At 38.4% G+C, this 18111-nt stretch overlaps 1 protein-coding gene across 10 annotated transcripts in view; it reads right to left on the bottom strand.

Annotated features, from left to right (window-relative positions):
• Nucleotides 1-18111, bottom strand: part of LOC135717486 (trithorax group protein osa-like) — a 508226-nt gene that overhangs the window by 13985 nt on the left and 476130 nt on the right. For 6 of the 10 annotated variants that reach the window (XM_065239592.1, XM_065239638.1, XM_065239629.1 and 3 more), the window contains 5 exons: nt 14399-14565; nt 13577-13627; nt 13123-13320; nt 12729-12945; nt 12398-12652 (listed from right to left, as the gene is read on the bottom strand). In XM_065239592.1, the coding sequence (XP_065095664.1) occupies nt 12398-12652; nt 12729-12945; nt 13123-13320; nt 13577-13627; nt 14399-14565 (888 nt within the window). The remainder of the gene's footprint in view (nt 1-12397; nt 12653-12728; nt 12946-13122; nt 13321-13576; nt 13628-14398; nt 14566-18111) is intronic. The other 4 variants (XM_065239608.1, XM_065239648.1, XM_065239616.1 and 1 more) reach the window with 3 other exon arrangements.

Raw genomic sequence — 18111 nt, 5'->3', positions numbered from 1 at the left:
CTACCCCCTTAAAAAATCATAAATCACAATCATGACTCTTGACAACATTTTAGGATTCTCACACTTATTTCTTCAAAGTCTATAGAGTTTTTATGAGCATGCCAAATCAGTTTTGAGGAGAATTGAAGAGGAATTTGACTGAACGCTCCAGATAAGTTTGAAAAGTATTTCAAGAAAATTTGTCAGGAAGAGACTAATGTATTTTTGATTTTGTTATTACAGTCACTATAACGCTCTTGACCAAGGAATCAAATATAACTCAAAATAACAATATGACAAGCGATCTACGAGCCGAATGAAAACGCTATGTCAGAAATGGAAAGCATTATTGATATAATCTTCTTCTCTTATTTCATGACTAACTGCCTCCTAAATATAGCTCACTCGGGTCGGTACACAGTGGGACGAAATCAAAGAAAAGAAGGTCATGGCCATTTGCGACAAAACTATTGAGTGTAGCATTTCTGATGTCTTCTAGAATGTTTCTTCAATTTTTAAATACTTTGTTGCAGTGGTGAATTTTTTTGCTTAAGGGGCGTATACACTAAGATAAAAAAAAATAACTTTTTTATGTCTTGTTGAAATTGATGATCATCTATGGAAACATTGTAGATGAAGTCATTTTAAGGAACTTCGTCCAACACGTTAATTTTCCATATCTCAAGTTGAAGGAAGTTATAGGGTGAAAAAATTGTTTTTTTACCATAACTTTTTAGTTTGAATTTTACAATTTTTTCAATGTTCTACAAAGTTGTAAGTGGTCTACAACTGCACATTTTAGCTGCAAAAAGCAAATTTCTATCTTTTTGTTTTAAGGAGGTGTATTTTGCATGTTAGCATGTATTAGCAGCTAATCTTAACGTTATTTTCTTCAGAATCTTCTAGTCTACTGTTACATATACAATTCATAGAGGGATCCAAGGGGATGCATGATGAATTTTCTAAAAAGTACCTCAACGATGTGTTACGTTTTGCTGTTTTCATGACCATTTTTCCAAGTGTTTACATTACATACTTTCAATGCTTATTCTGGTCCCCAACAACTGGGCAAAATTTGAACAAATTTGGTTATAATCTCGATTTGCGGGAGAATTTTAAAGTTTGTATGGGAAACGGAACGATCCTATTCATTTGCTTACCAAAAAATCAAATATTGCTCAAATTACACCAATACTCGGACTTAGATTGAGAATACTACACCAAACAACTTTGGTGTTTGAATGTACATACTTGGAAAAATGGTCATTCAAACAGCAAAGCGTAATAAAACATTGAGGTACTATATTAGAAAATTCATAAGGCTGGATCCCTAGACTGATGCAAAATTTGACTTTTTCGCTCCGGAGTGCTTAAATGGTTTCAAATCGGGTCTTGATTAGCCTCCCAAAGTTACAACTCATTTGGTTAGAAACAGACTTCGCACATGCCATTTGAAGTTTACATGTAAATTACTATGGGAAATCTCAACTTTTTGTTCATTGCCTTCTATTCTTTTTCCATATTGAGCTGCAAAACAGTTCGATAGCCATTCTTATAGAAATTTTTCTCAGCTACAACTTTGCTGAAGATTGTTTCTATGTAAAACGAGACAGGAAAAAGTTATTAATTATTTAAGAGATTGGTAAACTTATGACATGATCCAGCAGCTGCTCTGTAGGCAACACTGTATTTTGCAGGGTGACATAGTAGCCATGATTTGTGTGTCCTATTCCACGCCCCAGAAACACCAATGTTGCCTGCTGAGCAGTTGATTGAGCATGATCATAAGACATCAGCGCCATTGAACCATTGATAGCTTTCGATCTTTGCATTTAATTAAAAAGTGATATTCAGCAAAGTTGTAGCTGGGAAAATTTTCTACAAGTACAGTTGAAAACTTTTGAAGCGGACCGATATGATGAATTATTAGATAGACATGAACAAAAATCTTGGTTTTACCATATTTATTCCCATACAAACTTCAAATGGTTTGTGCCATCTCAGTTTCTCACCAAATTGGTTCAAATTTTGAGAGGTTAGTCAGGATCCAATTTGGAATCGTTTAAGTATTGTGGAGCGAAAATTTCAAATTTTGCATCACTCTACTGGATCCCCCTATGGATTGTATATGTAACAGTACACACTTAATCTAGTTCGATAAAATCTCCAACAGCCAATTACCTCGGCATTTACTATTGCTAATGTCTATACAAAATATCTGTTGGTTAGCTGATATCTCAGCAAAATGTTATTTGTTAGCTGAGTCTCGGCAATTGTTTTGCTAAATCTCAGCAAAATAAATTGCAGGGTAGCTAGGGTATAAGTTACTGAACAAAATTACGTCGAGTTTAGCTGCTAATACCTGCTAACCTGCAAGATATACCCCCTTTAAGTAAGTGTTGAAAAATTATTAATACGTATGTAAATCCTTTACATGAAGAGATAGCGATTACCCAAGTAACCAAAAGTTCCGCATTCAACGATTAAAATCACTTCCAAGTTCCATAAAGTTCAAATAAAGTTCCGACCGAACCTTCAAGTTTCATAAAGTTCGAATAAAGTTCTAACAGAACTTTCAAGTTCCATAAAGTTCGAATAAAGTTCTGACAGTACTTTCAAGCCACATGAAGCAATCCGCACAAGTCTTTATTAGTAAAAAATTAATGTACGTAAATATGAAATTATCAGTGGCCCGAATAATTCATAATTCTTATATTTATGCAACATTCTATCCAAACATAAAAAAAAAAATAAAAAAGTAATTTCCTGGATTCGAACCCGTGTATTCGCGATCTATGCTTGCTAACCACTGCGCCACAAGTGTGATGGAATACCATGCGGGCAAACATCAATTTAAAATTCATCAAGGTGTTGTGTTTCGTATTCAAGTCAGTCAACTGGCACTGAAAACTCCAACAGTACGCGGGACAACAGCTCAATTTAATATATCTCAGATGACGTAGCGGTTCGTGCTGGGGCTCTCACGCAGAAGGACGGGGTTTAATTCAGCAAACAGCTCCAATTCTACTACTAATGCTGATAAATCAATACACAATTAATACTTGCCTTTAGAAATAACTTTCATAAAAGTGCGAACTAAATATAGAATTGGTGTAGAGGACAAAAACCTATTTTTATTTATTTTCTAAAAGTTCCGTTCACGTTCCGCCAGAAGCTGCTTAGAATGCTCTTCAATTATGGTACCGGAACTTTCAAGTTCTTATAACGACTTAAAAATGAGGCTGGTTAGAATTCTATAGGCCACCTTCAACCAAGCTGCTTAAGCCAGAACTTTTATCAGAACTTTTGGTTACATGGGTAGCTTCATGGAGCAAAAATGTGTATTTTTAGAGCACTTACAACTTTGTAGAACATTGAAAAAATTGAAAAATTCCAACTAAAAAGTTATGGTAAAAAAAAGTTTTAAGGGGGTACTAGTATAAGTATTCCATTTTCACCCTATAATTTCATCCACTTGAGAGATAGAAAATTGATGTTTTCTACAAAGTTTCTTAAAATGACTTCATCTACAATGTTTCCATATATTTTCATCAATTTCAACAAGACATAAAAAAGTAATTTTTTTATCTTAGTGTATACCCCCCCTTAATAAAAAAAAAGTATTTTTTTTGCTTTATTATAGAGATTTTTAGCCATAAGGCTAAGTTTATCTCTTAAGATAGTAAAAAAAATAGAGAAAAAATTGGGTTCTCAGAAGGAGATTCCCAATCTTGGCTGCGGTACATTTATCTCGCTAGAATGAAAAGGTTTAGAAAACTGTCAAAAGGGTCAACAAACTGGAAATACAAACAAGGAACACTCAGATATTGTGGTAAAGGTTCGCCTCCTTTAGGAAGGTGATGCTGGGGACTCGTCGCCCAACAGGTTCCGAATGCTGATTGACTCCAAGCCGAAGGTCCTCCAGCTCCGCGCAGTTCACGAGGCTGTGCTCCACGGTGGCTGGCACTCCGCAGGTTTCGCAGGTCCTCCGGAACGGTGTTCCTCCGAAGTTGTGGGAGACTCTGCTGTGCCCGGTGCGCAGCACTCGTCGTTCTCTTAGGTTTGGTCGATCCTTCCAGGTTCCGGTGGTCGCCTTGATCTTCCGAAGGTGGTGTGTTCTTGTTCCTCTACTCGGTATCCCAGGCTCTCCGAACCGTCCGCTTGATCAGTTTTTTAACATCTTGGAGCGGTACATTGCCGGTGGACCTGGGTCCAGTGTGGCCTGAGCCGACGAGGTGGTCGGCTGTTACGTTCCCTTGGATCCCGCAGTGACCGGGTACCCACATGAATACAGTGTTGGGCGGCACATGCTTTACCGTCCCTTGGATCCACGGATGCTTCGATGTTTCTGTTGTTAGGGCCAATATCACGCTGTGTGAGTCAGTTACGAGAAAGGCAGCGGCTTTGGTAGCAGTAGCTGCGGTGAAAACGAACCCAAAATGTAGGATACCGGCTTCAACGCATGTAGCGTCGGCCGGGGTTGAGGACAGGAGACCGGAGACTGTTCGAACGTAGCCGTTGTACACCGGTTCCAGAATCTGGACGGCTTTCTCGGCGGCAAGGCATGTAATCTCTACACCGTACAGTAGGCGACTGTCGATGATGGCTCGAGCTACGCGGAAGCGAATTTCCCGATTGTTGGAGATGGGAGATGGTCTTAATCAGGTTGGACCGACTGCGACTTGTTGGAAGTGCGGCTCAAAGGATAAATTCCGATCGAGGTGCACTCCCAAGACCCTCACGGTGTTTTTGGTCGGTATTGCTTGTTGTTTAATCATGATGGGCTGTCCGTTGTTGCGATGCCTGGTGGTACATATATGGCAGCGCACGATCTTGCCGGCGGAAAGCTGACAACCTACAAAGTCAGTCCATCTGACTGTGCAATTCTCAATTAAAGTTCTCACAAAATTAAGAAACATTCTAGAAGACATCAAAATGCCACACCCAATAGTTTCGTCGCAAATAGCCATGTCCCACTGTTTTTTTTTTATTTCGTCCCACTGTGCGGTAGAAGGAAACGACCAAAATTTTGGCAAGCTGCTTCACGAAGTTACACCGAAGATGATAAACGTGTGCTAATATGAATTTTTTGTTATGTCTTTTCTCGATTCCGATCAAGCTATGTCCTCAACCGTGTATTTTGGATTTTTGGATTCACTGCTGTTGGGTCATTCGTGACTTGTCCAGGGGTGAGATTTGAACTCTTTTTTGTCGCGTGAGAGGTATGAATGTTAACCAGTACGCCGGGGTCACCCCCTATTTTAGGGATTACGTGTGGAATTCCAGGGAATTGTAAGCTGGTTTGAAAATAGTTTCAAGGGAAGTAAGAGAATTCATAATAATGTTGTGGGCATTTCATGGAATTCCCGGGAGGTTGGAAAATTCACAGGAAAATTTGGGCATGTTTCCAAAGAAATTCTGAGTAGCGTTCCAGAAGATTCTGGAGAAACTTCCATAGAAAATTCTAGAGAGAGATTCGAAAAAATAACAAGAGATTCGCTCAAGAGCATTTGAGAAGTATTTCAAAATAACTCTGAGTGAAATTCTCATGAAACCCTGAAATGATACCCGAGTCATTTTTGAGAGTAAAGTTTCTAAAGGGCATATGAAAAATTTAGAAAGGATTTTTACGAAAATTATGGAGAGAAATTAAAACAAATTCTGGCGAGCATTATTGAGAATTTAAAGATAAATGTAGAATAAATTTCACGAGGTTTTTGGAGGAAATTCCATAAGTTTTCTGAACAGAATTCCAGGACTGTTATAAAAGAAGTTTCTATGGAATACCGAAGAGAATCGGAGGATCAAAGTGGAGAGTTCTTAAAGTAACTCTGAAGTCATTTTGGAATGATCCTAAAGTAAATATTGAGTAATTTTCAAAGAAATCCTGAGCCAAGATTACAAGAAATAATGTAGTAGGGGAAATTGATGTAATGTCGGCCTAAATGCCCCTAATTTGGGCCCATACATTTCAGCAATCGACTAAATTTTCAAAAGCGACCAAAAATATTTATTAGTACAGTCCCAATGACGCGTTCATCTAGATAAAAATTGATAAGTAGCATAGATAGATGGGCCCAATCTTAGATCCATTAAAACATTGCAAACTTTCCACCAGAAATTCAACAATCAGGATTTAGATATTTTTTCAAGAATATGATATTTTGACTGAGAACAAATTTACATATGGAGAATAGGACCCGCGCAGTGGTTAGCATCCATACCTCTCACGCTAAAGGTAACAAGTTCAAATCTCATCCCCGGCAAGTCACGAATAATGTAAAATTTGTTAAAGTGACTTAATCGAGATCCAGGTCTAAGAAAACTGTTCAAGATTAAGGGGCTAGAAATTTTTGAAAAATGTAACCGTAAGATAAAGCGATAGTCTGAAAAATGAACCATCAACATGGACAAATCCTCTATACACTAGACATGAAATGTTTTCAAGAATCTAGACTTAACAAAGAAAATTCAAAATGTCGAACATCGGACATCGAATTGCGAAGAGATTTTCGAGATTGCAAAGTTAGGATTTAGGATTTTCTCTGAAATCATTTAGAAAAATTAGCACAATCTTGGACATGGCTAATTTTCGAAACTCTGGGACATTGCTAATTTGATGAGATCTCATACTTATTTTTTTGGCATTCCGCATCTTACAGGAACCATACTTTGTGCGATTCTTCGCCAACATTAGTTTGGGTGAATCCATGACTAAATCGGTTGATTTTCAAATATTCTGTCGGGAGAATTTTGAAACATTCAATATCATGATTTCCTATACAAATTTTGGGAGACAGCTCTGAAGAGTTAAAATCTCCCTAAATAAAAATGAACCAAATTTTGTCCCAAATAGAATATTTTAAAATCAACCAAATTAAGTAATCATGAAAGCACCAAAACTTACTTCAGGTGAAGAAAAACACGAGGTATATGTGAAAGTTGAATAATCCACCACTTCTGCGTGCGGCATCTATATTTCCTTAAAATAACCACTGCAAACATTAGATTCCGTGATCTAGGGATGAAAGTATAACAAACTTATCGAAAAAGCATGGCGACAAAATCGAGATACAGTGAATTTTCATTTTGAAATTCCTGGTTTTCCCGGTTCAAATCTTAAAAAATTCCCGATTGTTAATATGCAACAACAAAAAAACGAAATTGAACGCATTTTTAAGAACGTGCTGAAAGGAATTTACTGAAAGGATAACAAAAAATGATTTAAGAAGATTGCCAAGATTCTGGGGCTAACTAGAACATTTTTTATTTTTCAAAATTTGTGATTAATAACAATCTTCGTGATGCAAGATTTGGAGAAAAAATAATTAAAATGTGAGATTTCGAAAGATCACAGATTTGAAAAAAAATATATCATTCTTATGAGTTGTGGAGTCATAATTATCACGCTCTGTGACTTGGAAGCATTTTAAGGGTTATAACAAATTACAGAACAATCTATAGAATCTAGCGGACAAACCCTGGAATTTTTAGTAAAATTTAAAAGAAATCAAAGTGCTGATTTCAAACAAATACTGAGAAGGATTTCCACACAGTTTTGTGAGGAGAAGTTCTGAGCAGAATTCCAGAATTATTCTGACATGAAATCCTTAGAAATTGTTTGCTGAATTAGGAGGGATTTCTGTGCAGAAGAATGCATGTTCTAAATTAAATTTGTTAGGTAATTTTAGAAGATTTAAAAAGGAATTGTGAAAAACAAAACTTTGCGGAAAATTCCTACGTTATTCATGAGGAAAATGACAGATGATGTTTAAGAAGAATTCCAAGAGAATTATGATCAGAATTCAACAAGAAACAGAGTTCTAAGAGTGTTCCCTCTGAACTGGTTTTGTCAAGGTGAAGTGGACTGTACTGGGCGGGAGCGAACGGAGTTGGCTAGCGTCAATCGAAGTTCTAAACTCAGGAGCTCTGAAAAGAGCTGGGGGGTTTGATGCTGCTCTCCGGGACACCAATCGACATGCAGTAGAAATGACGAATGCTGCCGACTACACTAGACACTACTGTTTATTTCTCTTCGTTTCTCGATACAAGGTGAAAGCTGCTGCTGCTGCGAACGGATGCTCGGTTGGATTCAAACTTAAACTTAAGGGGGGAGTACACTTTGATTTTTCAAAAAAAAAATGCATTTTTTTTTTGGCTTAAAATGTTCCTTGGGATGTATACTTTAATTTATAAAAGACTCCAAGTCCGCCAGAATATTCCTTACCGCTTTACGAAGCGATTTCCTAAAACATGTACCAGCGCGCTGAGAGAGCAATTTTATCTTTAAACGCGTTTATCTCGAAACGGGGGTTTTCAAACTGGCGTGGGAAATATCTCTAACCAGTTATCATCAAATTTGGATATCGCCTAGGTTTTCTTGATCAGAATTAAATTCTGCTTAGAAATACGTATCCACATTTTCAATTTTGTCAAAAATGGATTTTTAATCCACGATTTTGTAAGCATTTTTAGGGTGAAAAAATTGACTTTTTTTTCCTAAGGCCACAACTTTTGAAAAAATTAATTTAAAAAAAATCGGAATACGTATTTCTAACCCAAATTCCATTACTAATCAGGATTTTTGTTCGATTTATGTTCCAGGATCACATAGAAAGGAGTATTTTCCCACGTCGTTTTCCGACTTCCGCGCGAGGACGCCACGGGGAGACGCCAATCGAGTTCAAAAAAATACAAATTGTAGTTCGAAGGATGACTAATAAATGGGTTATAACATATTTGCTCTCCCTGAGTGTTTTATTGCTAAAAAAAATTAACGAAAATGCCTTACTTTTTGGACGTTCAAAGTGTACTACCTCCTTAACCACGCTACTGCGGGGATTTTTATAGAACGGCACCGACCGTTTGCTCGTTGCTGATTGGTCGACGTTTTTCTCCTCTCTTTCGGCGGTAGGCGGAACAAAGAGTGTTTTGACAATAATTTCAACCCTAGTGCGAAAAATCCATCACAGAACTCCAACAAAATTGATTGCAAAAATATTTGCTGATAATTAGAAAGAAATTATTTACGGAGTTTCTAAATAAAATTTCGAAAGATTTCTGCTATTTTGAATAGAGTTAAAAGAATTTTTCGAATAAATTTTCAAAGGAATCAAAGTCTCCGGATCACGCGCAAGGAAATTCTTAGAAGGATTTTAATTAAATTCTTAGAAAACCCCTTCCAATTCCAAATTCCACAAGGAATTCCACAAATAATTCAACGGTAATTATTACGCGGAGTGTTTTCTGGTTTATTTCAGAACAATTTCAAGACAATTCAGAGCAGAATTCCACGTTAATTCTGAAATTCATATCATGAGAATTTTGAACATCGAAAAATTAAAACACCGGAAAAGAATAATTCAGTTTCGGTTTTTACAAATATTTGTTTCCCAAGTCCAGCATCTTCAATATTTTCTTTAAAGGACCATGCACTTTACAACTGAAATTGAAACGACAAAAATCAATTTGCAATATTGCCGAGTGATTAAATTGTAAAAACAATAAGACGGGAAAGTGAAGAAAATTATTGCTGCATAGAGCAAGACATTCATTTGGTAAAGGATCACTCTGTTTTAATGGTTTATTCTGAAATTCTGGTGTAAACTTTGTTCCTATGGTATGGTTAATTTATTTTTCCCGGTTCTCCCGCCGAACTCCTGGATTTTTCCCAGTCTTCCCGGTTACTTTTCGAATTCCCGGATATTTCCCGGTTTGCTGGCAACCCTGTATTAAAATTGCATTAGTGCACAGTCATTAGGAACTGCGCATAGTATTTTGCCACGGTTATAAGAAAACGTTGAGAATGCCGACCTTGAAGAAAAAAGCTAGATTCAAAGAGAAATATTCGAAACATCGAATTTATAATTTTAATTGACAAAATTCGATTAATTTCCGGTATATTTTCCGGTTTACATCGGTTGTTTTCGATTCCCGGTTCTTCCGGTTTTGCCGGTTCAGTGGCCACCATGTAACATATTTTTATATGCTAACAGGAACCGAAATAAACCCTGTCCAGTCAATAATTTGGTATTTGCAAATCGGTTTCTAAATCTCGATTTAAGAGATTTCAATGAAAATAAGATATCACAGCAAACTGACACCAACGCTGCATCCCCGCCACATTGATTTGCATTGATTTTTCATACTAGCATATCTCTAGCCATTTACGTGAAATACTCTTTAACTCATTGGACCTGAAAATCATGCAACTTTTATCTGAATTTCTATTGACGCTTATGTGAAATTAAAGAAATAACAGAACAGAACAATCACGTAGAATTTACGTGCATCACATAGAAGCAAAATTTGGCAGGGCTACGTGATGTTTCATGTAGCATGGACGTGAAGAGTTTGTCGAGTGTAGGAAATTGGCACTCGATTTCGGAACAAAGACCAACGTTAAAATAAAAGAAAAATAACCCAATTGAGCCAAATGTTACATTTTTGTGAAATATATTTTTTCTCAAACAATCAGGCATGGAAAATCATTTGCATTCATTTCGTGCATTCATTTACATTCATTTTCCCCTAACTTTTTTCATCAACCGAATTCCGCAAAATGATGTATTAAGCTGTTGTAGGTTTACATTAACTACAACTTTTGTAAACAATTCAAATCCGTATCTCTTACGCATGACGAACCAGAGCGAACAGAAGCCACTACTGTTTTTCAGTGAATGTATTTTACATTCACTGAAAAACAGTAACAAGTTCTGTCCGCTCTAATTCATGTTGCATAAGAGATACAGTTTTGAGTTATGGGCAGAAGTTGTAGCTAATAAGAAAAACTTACAATAGCTTTGTACATCATTTTGTGGAATGATGTTGATAAAAAAAAGTTAGAGGCAAATGAATGTAAATGATTTCCCATGCCTGCAAACAATACATAATTTTGAATAGCATTTACTCATTTACCAGCCAAAAGGAAACCAGTATTTTTATACTAAAAATCAGGTAAGTTCCGGTAGGTACCTCACCAATAGTGAAAAAATTAAGCTATTTGACAATATACGAGAAATGCACTTGTCACCGGTAGGTGGATTAACTCTCAAACGCCAACATCTGATACAGAAAAATGCTAAAACTATCATAACAGCTTGAACCCCGCAAACTCCAGTTTTGATTCTTTATTCTGATTTTGAATTTAAATGAGGTTGTTTTTTATGTTAGGGGTTTAAGAGTACATCAAGGTTTTGTTGGAAAATTTCCAGTAGCACTAAAATCGGTCCAGCTACTATTATATTTTAAAATTTCACAATTTTGGTCAACTCTCATTATCGAATATTAAATATCAGTAATAATAATAATAAGGATTTTTTAGCAATAAATATAAAAAATGGAACCAGTAGCACTCAAATCGGTTCAGCCACCACCGACAAAAGTGAGTGAATATAACTGCTTTATTAAAAGATTCCACTATTTTAATCATATCTCTGGAACCAGACATCCGATCGGAATGTAGCTAAGTAGAGTTTCTTTCAGAAATAGCAAGCAAAATGAAACCAGTTGAACTCAAATCGGTTCAGCCACCACCGAAAAAAGTGAATGAGTATTACTATTATTGAAAAATTTCACTATTTTGGTCATATGTCCGGAACCAAATGTCCGATCGGGATATACTTTGATAAAGTTCTACCGGAGCTGAAACACACACAATCTAGAACCGCTCCAATTGCATTCGATTCAGCCAACGCCGTACGAAAAAGGCAAAAATGTCTAAATGTAACGAATGCGGTTATATCTGTCACAGTCTACGATAGTTGCGTAGTTCACAATCTTTTTGAGAAGTAAGTTGTCAATTTCTGATCTGCTAATCTAATCTCTTGATTTTCGGATGTTCGGCTATAATTGATTTTCGGAAGCATTTCACCCATTTGACGCAAGTAACGCGCGGATAATGATGATAATGATGAAATAACTTGAATGATAAACATAGGTCTACAAACACTCTCGGCTAGTAGCTTTTCGTAGCTTTTTAGTCGCATGATTGCCAAAAACAAATCACTGGGTGCGATTTCCGGAAACGAAGAGCTACTACTCCTGCCAGGCACCTTTCTGCATGCGAGACGAACGGTGGAGAGTGAATTAGAGAGGGCCTGTTTGGAGAGCTGCTTCCTGGTTCGCTCTCCAAGCAAGCCGCTCGTCTAGATTAGCTTTTTCGATCCCAGTCAAGAATTATAAGCGCATTCGTCTATAAATGCCGAAAGAATGCCACACTACGATTGGGGAAATCTGGCACGCTTGCAGCATTAGCAACATTATAATTCTACGATCTTGGGGTTAGTAGGGTTTGTTAAGAGTACGCTAAGGCTACCTTAAAACTAGGAGGAAGAAGTGAATGTAACGATCATGATCGAAGCGAATGAAGTCGTCGGACGACGTGTGACGTATTTTGAATTACAGCGCATAGTCTCACCTGGATGAGGAGATTGGGTTCCGCTCTGCTGCGATGGAGGTCGCTGAAGATTCTGCTGTGCCGGCGGTTGTTGTGGTGCACCGGCTGGCGGCTGCTGACCAGGTCCCGTTTGCTGCGGGGGCTGCTGCGAATAGTCAGGTGTCGAGCCGGGAGGATAACCACCAGGAGCGGCACCGCCCGGATACGTACCGTAGCCATCCATCGAGGCGCTACTGCTTCCCGGCGCTGGGAACGAGTCTTGCGAGTTGGATGATCCTTCAATAGGAAGAAGAGACAACAAAGGGGACCAGTGAGAAACCGTTTCCGGAGCGGTTTGCGTTTTGTGACCTACCCGGAGAGGGGACCGAAGTGGTTTTGTTCGATTTCTTCTTGGAACCGGCTTCGACCTGGGCAATGATAGGTGCCGGGTCGATACCGCCACGATCGAACTTGCACTCGAACGGTAGTAGATTCTTGGTGTAGTGTTTTCGCAGCGTGTACGCTGCACTGCTGCTAGCACCGATGCCGAGCATTCCAGCGATGTCCTTCCACGTTTTGCTCTTGGTAACCTTTAGTGACGATTGGGAAGTAAAGAGATTCTAGTTTTTTGCACGAGAGAACCCATTGACAACGAACCGATCCAGGGATAGAGTTTGGACCGGTGTTGCCGTGTTGTACCCCACATTGATACGGAAAAGACCCACCACCCGGCTGTTAGTACTGTTAGTCTAGATAGACAAACTCACCTTACACACCTCAAGAAAACCGCCGCGCTCCTGCACCAGGACATACAGCTTGTACAGATCCAGGGGTGTCTTCGAGATCGTGGGACAGGCCGCAATCGGCGTTCGCCGCTCTTCCATGAAGGCTAGCAGCTTGTCCAGCCAGGGCCTTCGCTCCGGCTTGTCATCCATGTCGTATAACTTGTTTAAACTGTCAGATTTCTGTAAAACAAGACAAAATCATTACTTTCAACGTCACAACATAGGGAAATAAAAACCCATAACTGAAAACAACCAACCACACCACATTTTAGTAGACAAACTAATGGAAGGAAAATGAAAATGTTACATTATCTCACACCGAAATGGAAATTCTAAGAAAAAAATGAAAACGAACTCAATATGAACGACTTGCTAAGACTACCAAAACCAAACAAAAAAAAACTGTTAATTTTCAAAAGTATCAATTCATATTAACCTTAGTCGATCTAAAAGGAGTCTCCGTGGGAGGAACGTGGCTGTTAAATACCTGTGAAAAGAACGAAATAGAAGAAGTAAAAGAGCAAAAGCTTTAGTTACTGACTATCCCGGACTATGCGAGGCAGAAGGCGAAAATCAAATTTCGTCTAAAATAAGTAAAAAGTAAAACTCCCAAACTGCGCCTATGGTTTTTGTTTTGTTCTGATGCTTTTGATTTTCCTACCAAAAGGGGATCTGGAAAGGGGTGTCGCCAAAGGGGGGTTGAAACTGAAATCCAGATACTTAAATTTTATCTTCGGAAGGGATTTGCTAATATGTGGATTAACCTAGAACCAATTGGGAAATAATACAACAAGGATTTTACACATAAACTCGGCTATAACGCGGCACAACAGGACAAATCTAGAGAGAGAGTGAGAAAGTGAGAAGAGATTGTATCTACATTTCTACGACTGGCAACCGACGGCGGCCGGCGCGTCATCAGCATCGTCGTCGTCTGATCGACGTGCGAGGACAGCGCGGACGTGGGCGGCGTGGTATAGGAGGAGTAGGAGTACCAGTACGCAGCGACAAGGGCTGCTGCAGCCGCTGCCGAAGCCGAAGCCGCGGAGGACGCGGATGGCATCATCAGCGGCGTCGCAACCGGGGGAGAACGCGAAGAGCGGTACGGGCACGGCGATAGTGGTGGCGGCGGCGGCGGCGGCGGCGAAAAAGGCGACAGCAACCGTCTACTACTAGAACTACTTTTGCTGGCGGCGACGGCACGCTGAGTGCTGCTGTTGAGCGCTGGTGGTCTGGCGCTGGCCGTTACTATACTCACTGGACTAGCTGGCGTCCGTTGCCAGGGTGTGGGCGAGTTCATCTCGAAGTCTTCGTGCTGATTGTGCGGTCCGGGCGACGCGGTCGTCGGCGTGCTAGTCAGGTGACTTTGGTTGTAGAGTTCGCCTTTACGCGATTTCGGCGTCGTGCAGTGCTCATCACCGGAAGCTGGCGGAAGAAAGAAAGGGGGAAAAGGTGGAATGTAATGTAAAGGATGCAAATTACAAGGCACAAGCAGACAATCAAATACTATTGTTACATGTTCAAATAAGGAGAAATCCGCAGGGGAAAATAATGTCCAAACTGTTTGCAATTGATTGAAACTTTTTCAAAGATTTAAATATCGAAAATTGTTGAAAGCTCTACTTCTAGAATCCTGAAAATTTTTGAGCTCCCATGAACTTGAAAATTTGAGGAGGGGCCTATTTTAAAGCAAAATCTGCTCAAACATTCCTTTTAGGATTAGCAGCGTTTTAAAACTCTCATTTGTTAATTTATTGATTGTTGAAATCAGCATTGGAGCATTGGGTCGATGTTGACAGTCAATAAAATTAATAAATTAGGTAAATGACCCATCTTGACCCGTGACCCATCTTGCCCCACCTTACCCTACACGAACCCCACAATTATGGATAACCCTCAATAATGGATCACAAGTTTTCGAATATTGGCTTTTCAGTTCAAACTACGATTTTAAATGTCCGAAGTTTCAGTCTATGAACTCGGCCTTCTCTAGGGGATATAAAGTTGCACCCTCTTTTGAAACGCTTTACAATCTAGTCCTGATAATCCCCGGATCTAAACTGTGGCGATGATAAAACTGCAATCAACACTTTTCATAAATACGACTTAGAAGCCGAAACGAATTACTAATTCTTCGAGATATTTCAAGTTCCCTGAAAGACTTTTCTGAATTTTTCGGTGCATTTCTGGAGTTATTGGAACTGCCCGAAAGATCGCTGAATTTCTTAGAACTATTTTTCTGAAGTTAATTGAACGACCTAGAAGTTATTTTTTCCAGCAGTTTTCGAAACCTCTTTGAAGCGCATGAAACTTCCCTTAAATTATTTAAACTTATCTGAATTTCTCGCACTTGCATGAAGCATTCGTTTCTTCATAAAGTTCGCTAAATTTTCAAGAAGTTCTCGCAACTGCTCTATCGTTCCTACAATTTTCCTGATATTCATCGTCCGCCGCAATTTTCCTATTTTTTCTGGAACATTCCTGAAATTCTTGGATTTTTTCATAATTCCTTGGAACATCTTAAACTGCTCTGAAGTACTCTGATCTTTTTTTTTTAAGTACTCGGAACACCCCTGTAAAAATGAAACTGACGAAAAGTCTCAACATTTCCCTGAAGTTCTTTGGGCATCCTTTAAGATCTCGGAACTTTACTGAAGTATTCGGAAATTTCCTGAGTTACTTGAAACTTTTGTAAAATTTCTGCAATTTCCTTGAAATTAATTGAACTGCCCTGAGGACCACTGATCTTCCTGATTCTTCTGACGTTATTGGAGCTGCCCAGAAAGAAATGAAGTTGTCCTAAAAATCTTTAAACTTCCTTGAAAATCTCTGAGCCTTCCTGAAATTGACAGATCTTTATCTTTGAATATCCCAAAAAAATAAATAATGTAATCTTAAAAAATCATTACAACCTTAAAATTTCCGGAAAGTCTGGACTTTTCTGAAGTTTATTGGCACTGTCTTTCAGGTGTCTGAGTTTCCCGGAAAATCTCCGATGGATCCTTTCATTAATCGGAACTTTTTTATAGTTCCTAAAAATACTGAGGACCACCCTGAACTTCTTGAAACACATCTGAAGCTCTCGTTCCTCGATGATATTCCTAGAATTTCCCTGAAATTGATAAAACTGCCTTAAAGAACTCTGAATATCCCGAAGTTCTCTGCTGATTTGTGAATTTCTTGAAATTTCTGTGAAGTTTCGGATTTTTTTCCTAAAGTTCTCTGAAGTTCCCTGATGATATCTGGGATATCTTCGGAACATCTTGAAGGTTTTCGCCATTTTGCTGAATTGAATGGAACTGCCTTTAATTTCCTGAAATTTACACTGAAGCTCCAGAAATTTTCCGGTTATCAATGAAACTGCACTGAAGTTCTCAGAGCTGCCCAAAGTTTACACAACCTCCCTTAAGATCATTAAGCTCAAATGAAGTTTTGGCAACTTCTGTAAAACTTTTGCAATTTCCCTGAGTTTAACAGAACTACCCTAAAGCTTTTGATCTTCAGTAAAGTTCTCGAAATTTGCGTAAAATCTATGGAAGTGCCCTAAAGATATCGGAACCTAACACAAAGGACTTTAAAGCTTCCCCATAGTTCGGGACATTCTCAGAACTACCCTGAAGTTTCCGGAACTTCCTTTAAATTCTTGGAATTCCCTGAAGGTTCCCGCAATTTTTCTGGAATATTTTCCAGAATTTAAAAGAAATTCCATGAGGTTGCCTGATTTTCCAGATAAAAAATTTAATTCCCTGGAATTCCTTGATGTCCCAGATTGTTTTCAGGTAGTCGTCGCATGCGCATAATTTACAAATTCATTCCGACCATGCATAACAAATGCTCTAAATTCTTCAAAACGATACCCCTAGCAACTTAACATGTCAAAACAAATCGATGGAGTCTATGCGCATCAATTACGATTTATTTCTTAGTTATGGTGACCAGCAAATACCGATTATCAGTTTTTCGATTTTTCCGTTTTATTTTAGGAATTTGAACATTTTTCCGGAATCTGCTAGATACATTCAAATTATGCATGCAACAGAATGCGATTGAGTCGAAGAAGGGTTACAAACCGTAACAGGATTTTTATATAATGTTCTCAATAAATTTAGCTAAAATTAAAATCCGAGTCTCCCCTATAGTCTTCTTTATAACAGTACAAACCTTCCTTGCAGACCATTATAAAACAATCTTGATTGAGATTCACTTTGAATTCCTTGGGAAATGTATTCTCAAAATTTAATTTCCTTGCAATTCTCAAAATTCCCTTGGAATTCGTTCTAGAATCCACTTGGAATTATCCTCCAAATTTCCTTCGAATTTGTCCGGAATTATTTAGGAACTATTCTCAGCATTCAATTGCCTCAAAGTCCTTTGCGGAATTTTCTTGGAACCCTCATTGAAATTTGTCTCAGAATTTATCTGAAATAATAAGTTGAAATGGACCTGGAATCATCCTCACAATCGTCATGGAATCCTTCTCAGAACTATCTAAAACTTCCACTCAGAACTCTACTTAAATTTCATTTGGAGCTCTTTTCAAAACTGCCCTGCAGTTCAAGTCAAAACTAACTTGCCGCTTAGCCTAATCCTATAACGTTGGTGTTATCCCTAGGATTCCTTCAAAAAGCTCATAATTCTTCAAAGCGACAATATCCTGAAAATATACCATGAGTATACATTTATTTCCCCGATTTGTCATCGTAATTCACGGCCTTTACCGGTGATTACGATTTCCTACCTTATTCCCGGTTTTTCCGACTTTCCGACTCCCTGGCCACCCCCTGCTAAGTGCAAGAGTGATTCCAAACTTTTCTGAAGTGATTCAGTACTTTCTGAAATGATTCAGTACTTTCCGAAATTGCTGAAGTTATTCCAAACATTTCTGATGTGATTCAGAGCATTCATAAGTGATTAAATTATTTTCGAACCAATTCTGTTCGCACTGAAATGATTACGAACTTTCCACAATGA

This window comes from Ochlerotatus camptorhynchus, unplaced genomic scaffold, assembly GCF_037179485.1.
Source record: "Ochlerotatus camptorhynchus isolate MF236.1 unplaced genomic scaffold, CSIRO-AGI_Acam_v1.1 ptg000006l, whole genome shotgun sequence".
In the NCBI taxonomy this organism is placed as follows: Eukaryota; Metazoa; Arthropoda; class Insecta; order Diptera; family Culicidae; genus Ochlerotatus; species Ochlerotatus camptorhynchus.
This window is presented reverse-complemented; position numbering and strand designations above follow the sequence as displayed.